The 19899-nt window shown below is 38.0% G+C and overlaps 1 protein-coding gene across 9 annotated transcripts in view; it reads right to left on the bottom strand.

The window, feature by feature from the left end:
- Positions 1-10531: 10531 nt before the first annotated feature.
- Positions 10532-19899, bottom strand: part of LOC124171869 (battenin) — a 68348-nt gene continuing 58980 nt past the window's right edge. For all 9 annotated transcript variants that reach the window (XM_046551233.1, XM_046551231.1, XM_046551232.1 and 6 more), the window contains exons 7-10: positions 13474-13699; positions 13228-13383; positions 11322-11462; positions 10532-11240 (exon numbers count right to left, since the gene is read on the bottom strand). In XM_046551233.1, the coding sequence (XP_046407189.1) occupies positions 11112-11240; positions 11322-11462; positions 13228-13383; positions 13474-13699 (652 nt within the window). In that variant the 3' untranslated portion in view covers positions 10532-11111. The remainder of the gene's footprint in view (positions 11241-11321; positions 11463-13227; positions 13384-13473; positions 13700-19899) is intronic.

The following is a 19899-nucleotide window of genomic DNA, read 5'->3' as shown; positions in this document are numbered from 1 at the left end:
CACAAATTACATTCTTGTATTATTACAGATCTCCAACTGTGAGAGTGTATTAAATTTCTCGGTGTCCATATTGACCCACTTTTGAATTGGTCCTATCACATTGAGAACCTATGTAAAAAACTAAACTCTGCGTACTATTTATTGTCTATTGTTAAACACTCACTTCCCAGTGAGAAATGGGTGGTGGAACCCACGTGGAGATGTAATGTGGATACCACGTGTTTTTTGTTGTGGAATCAACGTGGAAACCACGTGGAAATTTGGTGGAAAAATTAAAACAGCAGTAGGTGCTGTCCTAAAACCATTAAAACCTCAACCACTCTATATCTAAACCTTCTATATATGTGTCTACGAATTTTCATGTGCTCTCATGGCTGCCTTTCCACGAATTATATAAAAATAGAATGTGCGATACATTTTCACATAACTAGTATGGTTTCAGGATGATAAATGACGCAATGTCACCAGAGAGTTAAGTTCCACAAATTAGAAATTCTGTTTAACATTTAATGCTAATCACCACAAATCCACTTGAAATCAACGTGGATTCCACGTGGGTCCAACCACTCAACATCCACCACCACCAAATATCCACCACTCAACGTGGATTCCACGTGGGTTCCACGTGGATTCCACCACCCATTTCTCACTGGGTTAGTGTTGAAGTGCTTAAAAGCGTATATTATGCTTATTTTTATTCTCATGTATCATATGGTATAATTATTTGGGGTTCATCATCCTTGTTAGATAAAATTTTTATGATCCAAAAGAAGATAGTAAGATCCATGTGTAATGCCTAATTCAGGAGCCATTGCCGACCTCTCTTTATATAATTAGACTTGTTTACTGTGCCATCAATCTACATATATTTATTGTTCTTTGGTTAATACTTGGGAAAATTTATCTTTGTTTTGTAAAAATGAGTCTTATCATAAACACAATACTAGACAGACATCAGATCTACATGTTGTACAGCAAAATTTTAAGGTTTCTTCTTTAGGTCCAAGAGTGATGTGCATCAAAATGTACAATGCCCTTCCTAGGCATTTAAAAAACATTGAAAAATTGTCGGCTTTCAAATACCAGCTGAGGAAGTTTCTTATGACAAAGTGTTTTTATACTGTGGATGAGTACTTTTCATAATGTTGAACTGCTGTGCCTTTGTGTGATTTTTATTTTTCTTATCTTGACCTGTCCTATGCATTCATGTAATGTCTCCAGGATAGAATAAAATTATTATTATTATGTATAGTGATTGTACATACATATTTGGTATTAAAATATGTAGCATAAAATTTTACTCGTAGTTGTTAGCCTAACTTAAGAACATTTTTCAGCTTCATTTAAAAGTTCGAATGTTTTTTTGCGTATTATTTCTGTAAATCAATGCGTGTACATCTTTTTGTTGTACTGTTTACCAATCCGTCAATCTTTTTGTTCTTTTCCCAGCATTTCTTTTCTCATAGAAACAAACATCTTCTCCTCTATTTTCAAAACTAGAGGCAATCAATTACATCTGGAGGTACGACAATCTAAAAAGATAAGTCTCTCACAAAACAGACTTCTCATCAGAGATAAATGCATTCCCCACCTTTTTTTCCCCTTAGTGTTGGCGAGCCACTCCTCAAGGCCGTGGAGGGATTGTGCTTTTCCCAAGTTGGTTAAAACCTCTCTGACTCCTCTTTTCCTCTAATTAAAATAGAAATTACTCTGTGGGGTTCCAAATGGTTGAAAGATCATGCAAGAGAAGAAAAACTCATTGCTTAGGTCTCTCCTTGGGTCCATAGTACTGGATGCGGATACATCACCCAAAGCTGAAAATTCACAATATTTCACCATACCCCATTCCTAAGTGGGTTATTCTTGTCACACTCGTCCTTTTACTAGATCCCTACTGCAGTGGTTGGCTGCAAACATCTTTTACGCACGCCGTACAACCCCACACCTCTCCTAGGATTTTCCCAAACTCGGGATGAAGGGAGGGGTTTGCAGCTCCCATCATCCTGTCAGTGGGATTTTGTAGGAAGAGCAAAAATTATTACATTAGTGCTTTTTCCTTCTTGAAAACAAGTGCTTCTTTCCCCCCATAGACTGCTGCTTCACACATCTTTAGTTGTGTCCATAGTCAAGCAGGAAGCACTCCTTGGTGATGGCATCTAGGTGACTTCATTCAGCTGAGGAGGAAGACCATTTTGACTGTGAGAGTTAAGTGGCTACCTCAACCCATGGCCTCCTCACTTCTTCAGCTACTAGTGATAAAAATGAAGGTCCAGAGATCTTGGTCAGCGAAGATGAATCAGAGTGAGACACTAGTATTTGCAGTGCTAATTCCCCTCCGAGAGTCAATTATGTCTTATCATAATTAGTCCTTCAGTAGGTAATCAGTGAAACAATTAATGAAAGTTTCTTTCAAATGACACATTATTTTGATAACTTCTTGGATGCAATCAACTATCTAATATACCAAGTCAACGATTTACGTTATCTTAAGGCAAGTATCTTGATTATTTATTTAATTTAACATGTGTATGTGCGAAAGTTACAAGAATAGTTTCAGTCAAATTATTTGTTTTTAACCCATTACCACCCAAGCGGGTTGTTTACCTCCTACCACTCAATACACTGCAGTCAGTGCAACAAAGTAGATAGTGCAGATACCATGTATTCTCTGAGTGTGGGGGAATGTTTTCTACATGATGAAACCAGCTACTGCTTATTTGAGTGTTTCAGTATTGAATGGCATCCCCTCGAACAAACATGGAATCTCCATGCCTCTTCACAAAAAATGCTAATATTTTTCAAAATAAAGTGAATCAATTGTGAACATATGTATCTGTGTTTTTATGGTCCTAAAATTACAAGTATCATCATGAAGGCATTTATTTTATGCTATCGCATAGCATCAGTAGCTTTTGGTGTTGAAAGTGAATTATGGGTCATAAACAACTTCCCCTAGTAAGTGTTCTCATCATGAATAATACGCTAAAAAAATAATTTCACCTGTTTATTCGCCACTTTGGATTACTTCATGACCACATTTGAGATCATCTTATATCAGTGGCGGCACGTGCACTTATGCATGTTAGCAACTGCACACCCAAAGATGAATGATTTATGAAAGAAAACTATGTATTCCGTTGCTAAGAGAAAGATAAATATCCTGTTCACGCCGAGATGGGACATGAAGCTCCAAACGCTACTGCTGTCTCCTTGGCGAATTCACTGTTCCACAAGTGTGCAATCCCATGGCATCGTGCTGGCCACATATTCAGTCTATGCGCTTGCTTGTTGGTGCTGGGGCGGGACGAGGTAAGCAGGGGGCATGCCATGCTCCAATGGGAATGCATTGACCGACTAGGATCCTAGTCTGTCAATGCATTCAGCACCATTTAGCAGCATTCATTTGAACTTCATGCCCTTTTTCATCATCGTACATCTTCTCTAATGCACACCCTGGATATATAACCACCAGCCACCACTGTCTTCTATTCGCTTTATAATAAACAAAAATAATGAATTCAACTTAATTTAGATAATCAATTATATGTCATATTTATTCGTTAGATTACAATGAAAATGCTCAAGTTTTTACATACGGCCGAAGCCTTTACTCAATCAGTTGTATTTTATTTATAGTACTGGTGGTGTGTCTGTGGCCGAGAGAGGAGTTTCCCTCCTCTTCTCACTTGAGAAAGATGGGCTGCGTCCCATCAAAAATTTGTAGAAAACCTTTCCCCGTAAGTTCCCCACTTTTATTTTATTTTTCGTTTATCAATCAATCTCTAATTTTTTTGTGTGCCCACCCTAGGGCAAGAAGAAGTTCCTTTATATATATATATATATATAAAGTCTTGAGGAAAGCGCACTACGCGATAGTATAAGTATGTGGCCGATCGTGGAGAACGGACAAAATAAACACTAATAAAAACATAGAAACACATAGAAAAGGACACTCACAAAGAATCGTGCAAACGTTTCAGCGGGTTGACTCGCTATCCTCAGTCTTGTCCATTTTTTCTGCTGGTGAGTGGTGAGCTGCCCCAGTGCCATCTATTGGTTACTCTTGTGGGTCATAGCAAAGGGAGTTTTCTATGCATAAACCCCCGCCGAAATCATGGTAAATCTAAGTGTCCTGGCAGCGCAACTGGTAGAGCACCTGGCCGGCAACCAGGAGGTTCTGGGTTCGAGTCCCAGTCAGGCCGCATTTTTACCCTCTGATTTCTGGCTTTTTCCATCTAACACAGCACCGTTGTCCTCGTCCTTTTTCTATTCCATGTTCCTATCCCTTTCTTTCCTTACCTCTGAGTTTACATGTTTGTTTGCGCTTAAGGCGCCGTGTGAATGAATAAATACTATGAATAAAACTATAATATATATATAAAAATATATTATAGTTAAAATTATTAATTATAAAGATAAGGATTATTTTGGATAAATACACCTTGAACGATTTCCTTCACTTGGTTTTATCAGAAATTTTGTGGTTGTAAGCGGAGCAACTTGAGTTTGCGGGACGTGAGACCAGATGGTCATAAAGACGTCTAATGGTATTCTGATTCTCATACATAGGCACTTATGAGAAGTGCCAGCGTGGGAAGCGATGCTGCCATCAGCACCTAACAGGAAGCTGGTGGCCACGTGGTAAAAGGACGGCAGATGACGCCTATAGGCAGAAGGCAGTTGGCAGAACATACTCGGTGTGAAAGTCGGAAGGCGGGGGTGCACGCGACGCAATGTGTAATGTAATCAATAAATTCCTTAACTGAATGACTTGTTCCACTAATTCTTCTGGAGTGCCATCCCAACAGAAACCCTGCACTGTTGAAATTGTATTTAATGTTATGTAAAATGCTTTAAAAAATAAGCAATCGTGAAATGTGCACCAAAAAATAATAAAACACCTAGATAAGTGCAAAATATTTTAACATTATAATAACACCGCCAAGATTTTCTATAATACCGAAATCACATATTTTTAACACAAATATTAGCAAAAAATAAAACCATTTTCACGGATTTCTATTTATAATACAAAGCCTAGAGATCACTTCTTGCAATTAGATATAATGAAACATTTACGGTTTGACTTAAAAGCCTCTCATATCACCCTGCTACAATAAGATAAATTTGCTCCAGCTTCTGATCCATGAGATATATTCATTTCCATCTGGCAAACATGTTATAATCTCAGTGAGTGACAGCTGATGAGTAGTTACATTCAATGAAATGTGCACACCCATATATTCAATTGATACCCAAGAAACCAGATAAAGGCAGCATACAGTTCTGGGCGCCAAAACAAAATACTGTTTCAATGCATTCCCTTATTGCGGAAAAACTGAAGATAAGCCCTCAAATCAGCCATAGGGAGAATATGTAGTACTGTGTTAACTTGGGCCTTAAGAGAACTCTGGAATAAATTTCACTTGCAATATCTATTGAGCTATAAAGCTCAATATCTATTGATATTGATTTGACATGAGGAATGATGCTAAGTCAAAAACCAGATTTAAAACTTTCACCATTCCCATTAGGATACTGAGTGCAACAAAAACTGATCCTATGAAGAAGCTTAAGGTGAGAAGAGAATACATTGTTGGTGAGGAGGTGAATAACAGTAAATTTGAAGGATAAACCTAAATGCTAGTAGGCTTTTTGAATACTGAAGTCACTCCCTTGCTGATAAAATGAAAGTCACATTTCCACAGAGTATGGGCAGAAAGTATTGAATCAAGAGTATTTGAAGGACTATGTTAAAATGATTTTATTCTTAAGAATGAAAATGACAACAATTGGTAAAAATAATTGAAAGTTGAACTGATGCACAAATACATACACATAACTTCCTAATTTATAACACCTTAATAGCTGAGAAGAGTTTAAGTGGAACTTCCATATCAACTAATTAATTATGCAGTTGAACTTAATGAACATTAGCTCAGAGGTTTACGGATAGATTTGCAACTACAAAATGATAATTCTGATTGAAATACAAGGCAACACATCTCTCTCATTAAGAATTAATATTCAAAATGGGAGAAGGCCTTTAATAATCTTTGAGTCAACCAATGAGTTTATAAAATGGTAAATTAGTAACCATTCAAGAAATGTCAATAATTATTGGGCAAATAGCTGTACTTGGACCCAAGCTCATATTATTGGATTATAATTTAGCATTCCTTAGGCAGCTGAATAAAGGTTTTTGTTACTTTTTCTTAACTTCAGCCTCTTACCATAAAATTCTGTGCTATCACAAGATATTTTCCAGTATTTTGCCTTCTCTCAGTATGAATGGAAAATTATACTGAGGCTCATGGCACTAGGTGTTAGGCCCTCGCGGTCCATCAAGGATGGCAACGCGAGGGAGAAAGGACTTCCAAGAAGCCACAACCGGTTGAGAGCCTCATACCTGTGCTAAAGCCGCGCAAAGCGGTATGTGTAATATTTCTAAACCCTTTGGCTTTCCGGGCCACTGTGCAGACCACTACGCAATCCAGATTCTTTAATTCCCATGGCAATTATACCGAGGCTCATGGCACTAGGTGTTAGCCCCTCGCGGTCCATCAAGGAGGTTCGATTCCCGGTCCAGGGGAATTTTTTCTCATGGCAATTGTTGTATACCTCTTTGGTGTTGCAATGGTGTTTGGGAGCTTCAGTGATTGTTTAACCCATTAGTGCATAGCATCCGATATATCGGACACGCGTATTTAATTTTTTTTTCTGGGCTCCAGTTGACATGCGCTTCATTGTGATACTATATTAAGTTCAAATCGATGTCTGTCATCACCGTCTCGATGATATTTTAGTTGCCTTCTTGAATTAATTGACTTGAGAAGCATTTATGTGAGATGGGGCATTGAAAAAATTTTCAGTCACTTACGGGGTAAGTAAATAATTTTTTATTGAACTATTTTGCTCAATATGTTGATACCTTTTATCTTTTTTTTCATCTAAAGGTTGTTGTTTTTATTTCCTATGTCCTCAAGTTTTGGTATTCTATTTTGTATTTTTTATCAACAATTAAAACTGACCGTCCGATATATCGGATGCCATACACGAGGGTCAGTTGTGGCAACTAATCTGATGATGGCTGCTCTTATATTACAACCTCAAAATTTTGTTTTAGTATTGCATGTATGATTATAAAATGAAATTAATGTTATTTAACGGTGGAGTATTAGCATATTGTAAGTTACTATCCATAAATTATTATCAGCCTTGGCAATAAATAAACAAACACCCAATGTCACCTCTGTAGGTGAATAATGATGCAAACTTACATTTGCAAAATCAGTTATATTGCATATATACTATCTAAAAATGTGAACCTAGCTTTGGAGAAGGAGGAATACATATATGGCATTCCTCGGTGATATGGTAATGTCAGGCTAAGCTAAATCTCTTTTATATATAAAAGAGGATATCTGTTTGTCTGTCCGCTACCCATTTCCATTCGGCTGCATGGATTGCGGTCAAAGTCTGTACAGAGCTGCATCTCATGCTCCTAAACCCCATAGTGCTACTTTTAGTTGCGTCCCATGTGTCCATTTTCTCCTTACTGAACCCTGCAAGTGCACTTAGCGCCACCTAGTACCCATTCCCCACCATCTGCTTACTCTCCCGCCTTACAATAATATCCCCATTCACCCTGCAATGTTTATATGACTAGCTATCTGACATATCGTCTGTACTACAAAAATATTTCTAAAAATGCTTCCAAATAAGGCCTGGCAAGGTAAACAATAGATCTTCACAACACATTTGGAGTCATTGCTTTTATCCTAAGACTGGTTTTGAGTTAAACTTGGAATTTGGATGGGTTTATAGTATTGCCACTCACTTCTGACCTTCAATATATCCTATGACTTAAAAAGTATAATTTTTCAGAGCACTGATGCAAAATATGCTGAAAAAAACGATTCTATAATGTCAAAGTTATATCCATCAAAACTTTTGAAAGAATGTAAAGCACAGGAAAGACTACTGATTTAAGTATACTGGGACTAGCCACGGTGATAACTCTTACGGAGTCACCTGCGGGTGTTTGGGAGCTTCAGTGATTGTTTAACCCCGCTCTACTGGTCACCATCACTGATACCGGCCTTAATTAAGATTTAAAAAGCAATAAAATTCCTCATTTAGCTAGACTGAGCTATGGTATGGTCACATGCGGGTGACTCCGTAAAAGTTATCACCGTGGCTAGTCCCAAATATACTTAAATAAGTCTAGAGGGAATACCTCTTCATGTTAAAAGTGAGAGTTTGGGCTTTGTTCTCCGGCTGTCGCGCCATGCGCATGACCTGGACTGCTAGTCGCATAATATGCTCAGCAGTCCATACCACCTTGTCCGGTATAGTCCACAAATTTCCACAGGGGAGAAGGACGCCTCGGTAGCTTAACTAGCTAAAGCACTTGGTGAGAAATCAAGGGATCCGGGTTCGAATCCCGGTTGATTGAAATGAATGATTTTTCCTCTGTGGATTTTTTGCACAAGACTGATGATATTTTTAAATAGGGATGGATTAAGGTTGTTGATTTTGGGGGTGGTCCTCACCACTTTCCTTAGTTCTTTGGTGGTATGCAATACCTCTCAGCAAAATACCTTGACTGTTTGGACACGCATCTTTTAGGTATTCTCAAATTATCTTTAAATATTTTTTGCTGAAGCGATAAAGTAAAACCTAGTAATGAGGAGTCATGTTAATGACCACCACCTTTTCTACTTTTGTCAGCAATTACTGAGGGGGTGAAAATCCTCCCCACCCCCTTTTTAATCTGCCCCGGCTCCAACAGCTGACCCCTATGTTCCCTGGAAAAAAGTGGCATCTTTACTTTGCTTACCTGTAGAAGCTGACAGCAGCACAAATGGTCCTAGCACTAAACCATGCAAATTCAAAGATCAATCTGATCATTTTGAGTATAAAATCCTCATTGCTAGATTATTCCAGCCACATTCCCACCATTGTATGCACCCCATTCCTGGGAAATATACCTGCCATAAATCCCTCTATTCCCTGGCTCAAAAAGCATGGAATCATTACCCTTGTAAATCAAAAATTCAACCTATTGGCTAATTTTAGAGAGAACTATGGAATTCGTATTATTTTGTAGTGGTTTCTTTTAAGCCCATTATTCTTTGAATTGCCATTCATGAAGGACTCCAAGGGCTTGACATCTGGAACCTTGAACCTCAGTGAAAATGCAATCATGGGAATCAAGGAACCTGGATATCAGATAGCCCCAAAATCCAGAAGTCCATAGTTTGATTCCCAGTTCAGGGAGAGGGGGGAGGTTCAGACCAGTCGGGATAATTCTCATCAGTTTCCACTTTGAACAGTTGATTCCGATTGGTTAACAATTCAATTGGAATTAGTTGTTTTCAAAATTTTCACTCTGACAACAGCATGAGATTTCACAGCGAGTTGTTGACGTGCAAAAATTCAAACACAACAAACAGCTACATATCACATTGCAACCAATCAAAATACACATTTCGGAACTAGGAAGGATCCAGGATTGTTTTCTGGGGAGCACAAGGGCCTGACAGACAAACGATCTTCTCATACTTGGGATCAAAAACAAAAGAAAAAAATTACTACACGAAATTTTCTCTTAATTTTTACATGAAAGTAAATGATTGAGGCTACATAATACACAAAACAAAATGAACGTAATGATAAACTTATTAAAAAATTTATATATTTTTTAAGCTTCAGGGGGGGGGGGGGGATCCGCCTATGCTTTGGAAGGTAAACTGATTGGAATAATTCTGATATATGTCAAGAACACCCCCAGGAGAATTTTATCCCATGGCAATTACTTTGAATTTTACAGCCATTCACATGGCACAATACATTACAGGTGATCTGCGTCAGTTGGCAAGGGAACCCTAGGATTTTTCCTCTCTCTAATTAATCTGTGATAGATTAAATAAACTTGGAGAGAGGAAAAGAGGAAGATGCACTAAATTACCATATCAAGTGCACCAGAACTAGTCACAGTGATAACTTTACAGAGTCACCCGCAATGTGCAAAAAATCTACAGAGAAAAAACAATTCACCTTGACCGGGATTCGAACCCAGATCTCCCAAATTCCGGTCGAGTGCTTTTAAGTGCAGTTAAGCTCCCATTCGCGCCATTCTTCCCTTTGGACATTTGAGCACTACGTACATCCGAAATCGGGACATTCGGACTCGAATCCCGGTCAAGTCGAATGACCTTTTCTCCAAGGATTTTTCACTCAAAGTACCAAAGACAGTATAAAGTGAGATCATGAGTGTGCAGCATCATTTCACACCAAGATGTCAAATAAAGTTACAGCTTTGACTTTACTCAGTGGAAATCAGCCATTGTATGCAAAAATACCAATGCTTCAAAAAAACTAACAAACTTCTCTAATTCTTCCAGAGCATTAAAAATCCGAACAATCCCAGCTATTACATTCACAGCGACAACTCTTAGATCATAACCTATTCAAAATCATTATGAATAAATAAAAGTACATCATACCTGACAAAGAAAGTCAATGCTCCAAGGATAAAAATGTATATTTATATAAACATTAGGACATAAGCCCTTAAGCACATGAGCCAAATTAAGACATGACTTCTCTTCATAGTGTGCTATTTTACAAATTGTACAAGGAAAACCATATTATAAATGTACAGCCCTTTCTCATCATTTTTCATGAGTACCAAAAAGTAATACAGTAAAAAATAAGTGACCAGTCATCATGGCTGAGGTAAAAATTCATCAAGATGATTTAAAAAAATTGCAGAGGATATCCTTGGTAACCATTCCATAGACCCATTATGCACTTGCACCAACCTCAACCTTATAAGCCATAAATTGTGATGTTGCCTTACAAGACAAGCACGTCAAATATTTGTATAAAACTTGAAATATCATCACAGTTGTCATGGTTTATGGTGAATTGCATTGAAACCATTGTTCATTTTTGTATCACTGAATGGCAGCTTTAGCTCTTAAATGCAAAGTAAGTACTTCAACAAAATAAAATTTTTCAAATGATAAAACAAAACTGTTTTTAAAGCAAAAACAGTGTTTTTCTTTGAGCATGGAGCCTTTTGTAAAAATATGTGCCCAGACTTACATTTCCAACGGGAGAGAACAGAGAGCGTTATGTGCTGGAATAGAAAGTATTCCAGCAAATGCAATGCCAAACGAATCTGACATACACACAACACCAACAGAAAATTCTTTCCTATCAGGAGGGGCCTGGAAAAAATATAAATTGATAATATATCTCCACTTGATCCAAGTAATACAACCAGTATGTCAGTAAGATGATTTACATACCTCTTGAGACACTCTGTGAAATGTATTCACATATGATCCACCTCCTAGCAAGCCTTCCCATAGAACCAGAGCAAAGATAATCCAAATTGATGGTGTGAAGTAATACACAGCTTCTAGTGTGAAAAAAATCACATTTACACCCTGAAATAGAGATTGACAAAGAGTTAATGATTACTAATTCCTGAAAATGAAGAGTATCTGATGAGCTTTGCCAATGGTGATTAATTAATGAAATTACACCAACTGCAAAAAACATCAACGAGGAGTAAATGCCATGAAAGTTGCCAAAAGAATAAATTCAACTGGATGAGGAAGAGATTCATAGGACTTAAAATATCTGCTGCGAGAGCTAAGCAGCTTTTTTTCTTATGCTTCAGAATTCAAATCAGTCATGATTCAACACTACACTGATGGAGAGGAACCATTTCATATTTTACCCCTTCTGATCCTGAACGTTTCATGCTCTTCAATCTTGCATGAAATAAATAGCTCATCTGACTTTTCATCATTTTCGACAAAGTTTTAACCCTACATTTACGTTTGTTTCACCCTGGTTCACACTCACATCGATCAAAGTCATTTTTCAAGAGTCTATTAGGATAGTAACATATATGTACTACATAATCATTTTGATCAAACAGAAGACATTTGGCACAGAAATGAAGTGGTATGTATCCCCCACATTCAAATTCCTAGATGCCAAAAAATTATCCCCAAGAAGGGACTCTGAGGGCAGGAAATTTCATTCCCATAAGTCACTGCTGGGAAAAGAAACACAAGGAGACATGATACATAAATGCTTACATGTAAAGGGAAACCATTCCATGTGTTGGATAAATTTAAATTCACCACAAGACAAAGTACATAACAAATAAAAATAAAGTTCTTCATCCTGCCAAGTCTCCGACTGCAACATTTAATTGATTACCTGTATAAATAATTTAATTAATCGATTAAAAATTAATCAATCATGGCAAGAAACCAAGAGCACGAGGGAGGCTTGGAGGAAAAGACAGTGCGAGGAAATGGAAAAGTTCAGGAGGGAATGAGAGTTAGACACGCTGTCCACCAAGGTAAAGTTGCTAACAGGTGACAAAAGGGGGCAAGCCATCTCAAAATCCAAAGTGGTGCGCCCACGTGCAAGATACATCCAGGTAGAAATAATAATATGGTTGGAAGGAGATTACTTTGCTTTTCTACAAAAAACTCTCTTCAACTTTTCTCTGTTTTGTAGAAAAGCAAAGTAATCTCCTTCCAACCATATAATGGAATTCTACAAAGTAAAGGCCTCAACAATTCAGTGCATCAGAAATAATAATTTTGGGTAAATGCCGCAGTCAGCGTGCAAAACGTATAAAAACATTCCCGTGCTCTATGTGTTAAATGTGTGTTGCAATGCCTATAGGTCTTGGTGGATTTTCTATTAAATTCCATACCACTTATCAGAGTGAGAAACCCCTAACTGGGAGTTATGCTTTGCCATGTGGCCTAGCCTCGGTGGTCGTAGAGAATCACAAGAAATTCGGGGAGATTAAAGAATGTCTTAGCAATACTTGAATGGATAGTAAGAGCAAGTCAAACTGGTCCTTTCAAGGCACAGGAGGCATAAGCATTACCCAAAGTTCAAACTCAGCAGAAAATGTAGTGACTTGTGCTCGCCGCTGGGACTGACTTTTGAAAGTGAATAAGTACACCTCTTGAGTTGATAGAAAACTGAGAGAAATATATGGATGAATGAAAAAAGAGAAATATTCGTAAAAATAAAGGGTGAAATATGAAAAGAGGAGTGATTGATTAAAAAATGCTTAATGGAACCCTCATAAAAAACCTGTACTTTAAGATGAAACAATGCACATTCTCCATAAATATAGTAATTATCATAAATTACACCAATTAACTTAATTACCTGCAAAAATGCAAGGAGCCACAGCCATTTAAACTGAAACAAATGTAATGAAGACCTTGACAGAAACACCCCCACTTGATAATCGACTTGAAGCCACCTGTATTGCGATTGGCGATCCAGCCAATGTGAGATGTCAGGGAAGTAGATCAGCTCATACTGAAAAGGATTATGATCATCTCAAACTTGGGACAATGGAAATCAAAAAATACTTATCATCATCATCAAAAAAAATCATGAATTACTTACAATTCCTTGATTGATGAAATACTCAAAGAAGTACACAAGAACCAAAGGAATCATGTACTTCATCAATCCAGGAATGATTTTAAACTTCTCCCTGAGAGTCAACTTTACACTGGTCATGGGATCATCAGGCTCAGTTGACACATTTTTCATCATTGACCTCAGCTCCTCTTCCGTGGGTGCATTGCACACTCCGAGCTTCCCAGGGTGTTTTAAAAGAAACATAAACCTATTCAAGCATAACAAGAAAGAGCAAACACATTGAAATATTAGTATTTTCTCATTCACAAGGCATAGAAAGCTACATATTGGCTGCCATCAAATGTACTAACTACCCTGTTTCTATGCAATGTATGCGGCGAGCAGTCTAAGTCATTTACATAAATATACCATCTCAAATGAAGCTAACTTACCAGGATATACTTCATTAGTGCTTAATAAACACTGAGGAAACTACAAGGCTGAACGTTAATGTCATGAATTGAAATTATCATGCATCACCAGCATGTTTAGATAAAGGGTTGAATAGACTTCCTCTGTGTTACGCCACCCACCATTAAGATAAAGGGTGTGTTGATTAAGAGCTATTGTGAGTGAAAGTTTAACTTACTGTGGTCTGCAAACCTGAAACTCTCAGTAAAAAGAGTGAAAAACTTATATTGCACCAGACATGACACAATTGGAAAAACACCTCCAAGGAACCAACTCCCAATCAACAAACTGGCAAAATATCAGTCCCATGAACTTTGCTAAGTATACGTTTTCCGCAACCCCACATTGTAGTCCTCCATTATTTATCAAAAGCTTCCATTAGAAGACCCTTAGACTCCTCTCCCATTCTATTCATCCATAGACAGTGCCAGACTACTTACTTTGCTAGTCACTGTCATCTGGGCTACAAAGGATAAGTCGCCTACAGGGCATTATACAACCAAACAACAACTTTTCACTATTAATGGCTTATCTGTACGGAATCGTAAAATTTGTAATCTATTCTAATCTATGATACAAACCATCTAATTAAACATGATGGAAATATAGCAGTCACTGCTCAAAATGCTGTTAATGATATGGAAACGTGGTGCTCCTCCAACAAAGTTACCTTAAATAAAGCCAAGTCTGCTTATGTCTTTTTCCATCCTTTGCAAAAAAAATTGATTATAGTCTCTACGTCAAGTTTTCTGACTGCAGTCTTCAACGAGCCAATGACACTAAGTTTTTGGGGCTCATTATTAATGAAAACCTCACCTGGGATTCCCATATAAACCATATTTCCTCCTCAATTGCCTCTGGATGCTACCTAATTAAACGGATGATTCAATTAACCGATATTCCAACTGCTATTACAATTTATTAAAAAACCTCACTGAGGCAGCAACAAAGTTTTACCACATATTTGATCTCCGTCAACTCCGCCCCCCTCCCCCCACTACTCCGGTGGATGGGGGAGGTGGACGAGTATATTAATTGACCACCGAATTCCGTAATTTCATTCATCGCCCGATGATGCGTCCTGCAACGGTCGCGAAAGCTCGCACGACAAAGCGCAACACGCAGCTGCACCCGGAAGCCATTATCAACGATGCCCCTCGCTGCGAAAACCTACGTTCAAAGTTTTACCACATATGTTTATCATAGCATAAAAAGACATGGCAACTAGTTTATGTGATTTCAGAAGTAAGCCACCTTTGGACCATTCTTTTTAAAATGCTTTGAGAATTATTATTGCAGGAAAACAATACTAGACTGGATGGAATTATTTTAGCTAAGATTTTTTCCTCTTCTCCATTATGAAATTTACAGAGAATGGTGATCAAAACTGTTTCCTGTGATTCCTCCACATTTTAGTGACTGATGGGTTCTGCCACTTTTGTAGCTATCAATTCAATTTTGGCCGTCTTTCATAAGGGGATGAGTGGAAGTGGCTGAAACTGCCAACTGTCACATTTCCACCAATTGGCTACCGTGTAGTCAATAATGGGATGAGGCATGGTGGTATGCTGACAGCTAGATATCTGCTTCAGCCAACTCCACCACTCTACCTATATTAGAAAGCCAAATGAAAACATTTTTACTTCGTTGAGAAACACTTTATACTGGACACTCATGAGTAATATTTTTTGCCATTTGTGTCTATAGCACTCGCACAGTTCCTGTGCACTTGAAAGTTCCCCTGAACCCAATTGCCCATGGTAGAGGCACTCCGATTGGCTACCAGCGACCAATCCTGTTAACCGGCTCTGACTCAGTGCGCGCCAGATCGCCAAAAGCTAACGTAATGCCTCGCCTTCGCACCCACCTTTAAGACAGAAATTCTGAGAATGAGTAACTACAACAGATATCGAGTATAAACTAACAGTGATCTCAATATTCATCGTTGGGGGTTGAAAAAGGTATCGCCATCAACACCCCTCCAAGATTACACAAACAAATGAATACAAAACTCAAAACCTCTTCACCCAAAAAATTTGAGAAAACAGCTGAATTTACAATTACAATTTACCGCACAAGAATCAGTTTTAACGAAAATATTTGCTGAAAGTAGCATGGTTAAAAACAGAAAACTTATATCTTAGCATAATTTTATAGTGTAAATCCAACTACACAATTTTATGGTTTTGGTGGTTCAGATTTTAATACAGTAGATTCCAGTTAATGGGTCCACCGGTTACTTGGGGCAGCCGCTTAACTGGGGCAGATCTTGAAGAAAAGAACCCAATAGAAGAATATCCTAGGGTTTTCTCCGCTTAAATGGGGCAGCATGCCACTTTATTGGGCCACGAGTCGGCGACATTGACTCTATACTCGCGACAAAATTAAAATTTTTTCGCATCAGAATACTGTTTTTTAACATTCACGTCCTTTAATTTACTCTTATTTTTCACCAGGGTACCTATTCTTGCCTAATTCTTAAAGCTCATGTTGTCATACTATACGTCAGAGGATTCGGATTCCATTTCTCGACCATGACACCTCATTCAACGTAGCTTTGTTTTTAAGAGAGAACTCCTGTGGCAGTAACTGGGCTATAGACGATAAAATGAACTAAGGATAATGAGAAAAAATGTGGTGACACCCGTGGTGAGGGTTTACCAATGGGTGCAGGCCAATTTCTGGGGATAGTGGCCAATGATGTCAAGCAGAGGAGACTGGTTGAGATGAACAATGTTGCTTACGAAGAGCTTTATGTTTGCTACTTATAACACAAAATCCAATTGTCTCATGTGGTCTATCCACTCTCCCCTTTTCACTACACAACTAAGCTATCGTCATTGAACGATCACAACGTTTCTTCGTTGTATTCTCTTTTTCCCATCCCCATCTCAGTAGTTGATGCATGCACAGAAGTCATTTTTCCCTTCACTCACGACTAGTCATTTGGTAAATAAACTCTTAAACCAGAGCAGTGCATGCGAGGTGAGATTTATCTTGTGTTCTACGTATACGTGAACCTCGAATAAAAGCTATTGTTTTAGTGCATAGAGTTCAATAACACTCCTTTTCCTGAGTAATATGCCATGTAAAGACCTTTTACTGGCTGAAAAAATTGCTATAGAGGACAAAATTAAAGATTATCCCCAATCCAGTCATCACCGTTTGGATGAGATAACGGGGGTGCCGACACTGGCAATAGCTCAGTTATAACAGCAACAGGATAAACTGAGAAAAGAATGGAGCCACAATGTAAAGAAAGCACCACCCCTGAAACGCAAACGTCAAGGTAAGGATCCAGATTTTGAGGAAGTTTTTAATCAATGATTTTCCATTGTGAGCGAACGAGGGGTTTGTGTCAGTGGTCCAATGTTAAAATAAAGTCGGAGGAACTAGCTTTGAAACTTGGTGGTGGAAGACTAGAAAGGAAATAAAATTCAAGAGGGCTGATGGAGAAAAAAATAGAGTTGTGTTCATTAAAAATTTGAAAACACTTTACCGTGGGAAATTAGAGGATAATATTCTGGAATTAGTAGAAGATAACCTTTTGGCATCATCATCCACTGCCAAAGAATTAAGTTCAAAGGTGAATATGGCAGGCAATAATGTTTCTGGCTGAAAGCTGGTGAGATGTCACCTGTCAATTCAAATTTTTTTCATTGCGCTTTCAAGCATTCGAATGCAATTTTGAACAGTCCTGTGGAACCTGAGAGGTGAATTCAACTCGAAACTGCACCAAGTAATAAAACATGAAGATGATATTTTTAAAACCATATTATGTGAAGAACAAGTTGACGCTGAAGGTGAGGATAGTGATGGAGATGAAATCGCACCTGAGCGTAGCCGAGTGACAACTCGGGATTCAAGGAGGTTCTTTGGGGGGACGACTCTTCTTTATGCAAAAAGAGGGCAACGAAGGTAGCCCAATGTCCTCATTGGATGTCTGTGCCGACTTAGTTTGTGCGACAAGGATGACGAGAATGCAGCGGAGTACAATAGAAAAATTCCTCAGACAATGAGATATGATTAGAACAATAAATACCTGTTTATAAGTAAATGAAATATTTAGGAATCCCATATTCTAATTAACAGTGAATTTTTCTTACACAGGACATAGTAAAAGAAATTCATCCAGCATCACCAGAGGCTGTAAAAAATATTTTCAACTGAGATTAACAGAATTCTTGAAAAATGCTAATAAGTAAACTATTCTCACTGATTTATTAAGCAAATTAATAGTTTAATAAACGTTATTTGTATGATAAACATTATTTAGTCTTCTTTCTATCATTAAAATGTTTGTTTATGACCTTATACGGGATAGTTCCCATAATTGGGGCGTAGTTCACCTGCCCCAATGAGTCCCAATTAACTGGAATCTACTGTATAAGCAGCATTATTACTCCAGGAAAGCAGAGTTTGCAGGTCTGACACAAGTGTCTAACAAGTGTCAAACTAGTCTAACAAGTTTGTTAGACTACCTAGTTTTCAGTGGTTACCACTTATTCTGTCACTAGATTCATCACCAAGGGGAATAACGACCTCAAAAAGGGGATATAAGTTGATCTCAAGGATTTTATAATGCTCACTACTTGACACTTCACAGTGTTTCTTGATCTACGAAAGGATTGTCGGTCCGAGTATCTGGGCAAGTTGCCTTCACCATTTCCTTGTGGATGTATTGGTAAATGCTAGTAATGAGTTCCCTTAGCTCTGCAGAAAATTCTGTAGGCAAGGTAACACCAGGGACTAATACAGCACCACTGAAGACAAAATTTGCTCGGAAGGTTTCAATGGACTGACACCTTTAATGGTTTAGCCATAGCTCATCTTTCAAAGGCCCAGATCACTCAGTAAAAAATTTTGTAGAATCCAAAAATCTATTGACTAAAAACCACCCCTTAAATGGACTAGTTTCCGAAAACTAGCGTCAGTGTGGATTATTTTCATTTTGTAGCCCCTGCGGAGCGTGCCTTAGCTTTCCTGTCAACGGTCGCACACAAATATCTCTAAGGTTCACACCCACGGCAAATATATTACCTGCTAATGAGTTTTCCCAGAATTTGAAGTGGTGGAGCTCCATGTGACTATGGAACAAGGCCACTTCTTAGGAGAAGTCATTTTGGTGGTGGTACTACGGGTTCGAAAAATTGCCATGGCAGAATTTCTTTTACATGGGTTTTCCCCCAAAACCATAACTTCAGACCATCCAATGGTGAAATGCATGCATTCAAATCAGTGTTGAAAGTTAATAACCAATGAACTAGCGAAATGGAATAATGATAGGAAAATGTAAAAGAAATGAAAATAAATATTCCAACCATTGTGAGTGTAAAGGAATTCATTGGAAGTTCATTTTGATATCACGAACTACATCCATTTTAGTACTTCGTAGGATTTGGAAATGAGTAAGTTTTCATTTCATAGCCATAATTACAACATATACATAACTAAAAAGACCATAACCAATTAAGAAGGGAAATAAAATGATACAACCGATTTTTGAATGGCTTTGGCATTCAGTTTGGTACTATACTTAGCTCACTTCTAGCGATGATAATACGAGTGAAAAGCTGTCATTACTGAATTTATTATAGCTGAATGAATTCTTACTTCTTTTCCAGTGGGTAAAATATTAACATTTATGATAATTAGCGGGATTTTGTGTACATGCATTTTTTTAAAGCGACATTGTGTTCCCTTTCAGCGATTCTTTCAGACTGCCACTTTCGAAGGTTCATACCCAGCGCAAACTGAGTCAGGAACCGGTTAACAGTATTGGTCACTGGTAGCCAATTGGAGTGCCTCTACCATGGGCCATTGGGCTCGGGGAAACTCTCTAGTGCACAGAAACTACAAGCACTATAGCTTGGCAGTGATTCCAAGGCTTGGCATGAAGTGAAAAATGACATCAATAACTTTTCGAGGAAACGGCAAGGTTTCATTTTTTGCCATTATGTTGCCTTTCCTGGGTGAAATGCATCTGAAATCAGGTTA

This window comes from Ischnura elegans, chromosome X, assembly GCF_921293095.1.
Source record: "Ischnura elegans chromosome X, ioIscEleg1.1, whole genome shotgun sequence".
NCBI lineage: Eukaryota > Metazoa > Arthropoda > Insecta > Odonata > Coenagrionidae > Ischnura > Ischnura elegans.
This window is presented reverse-complemented; position numbering and strand designations above follow the sequence as displayed.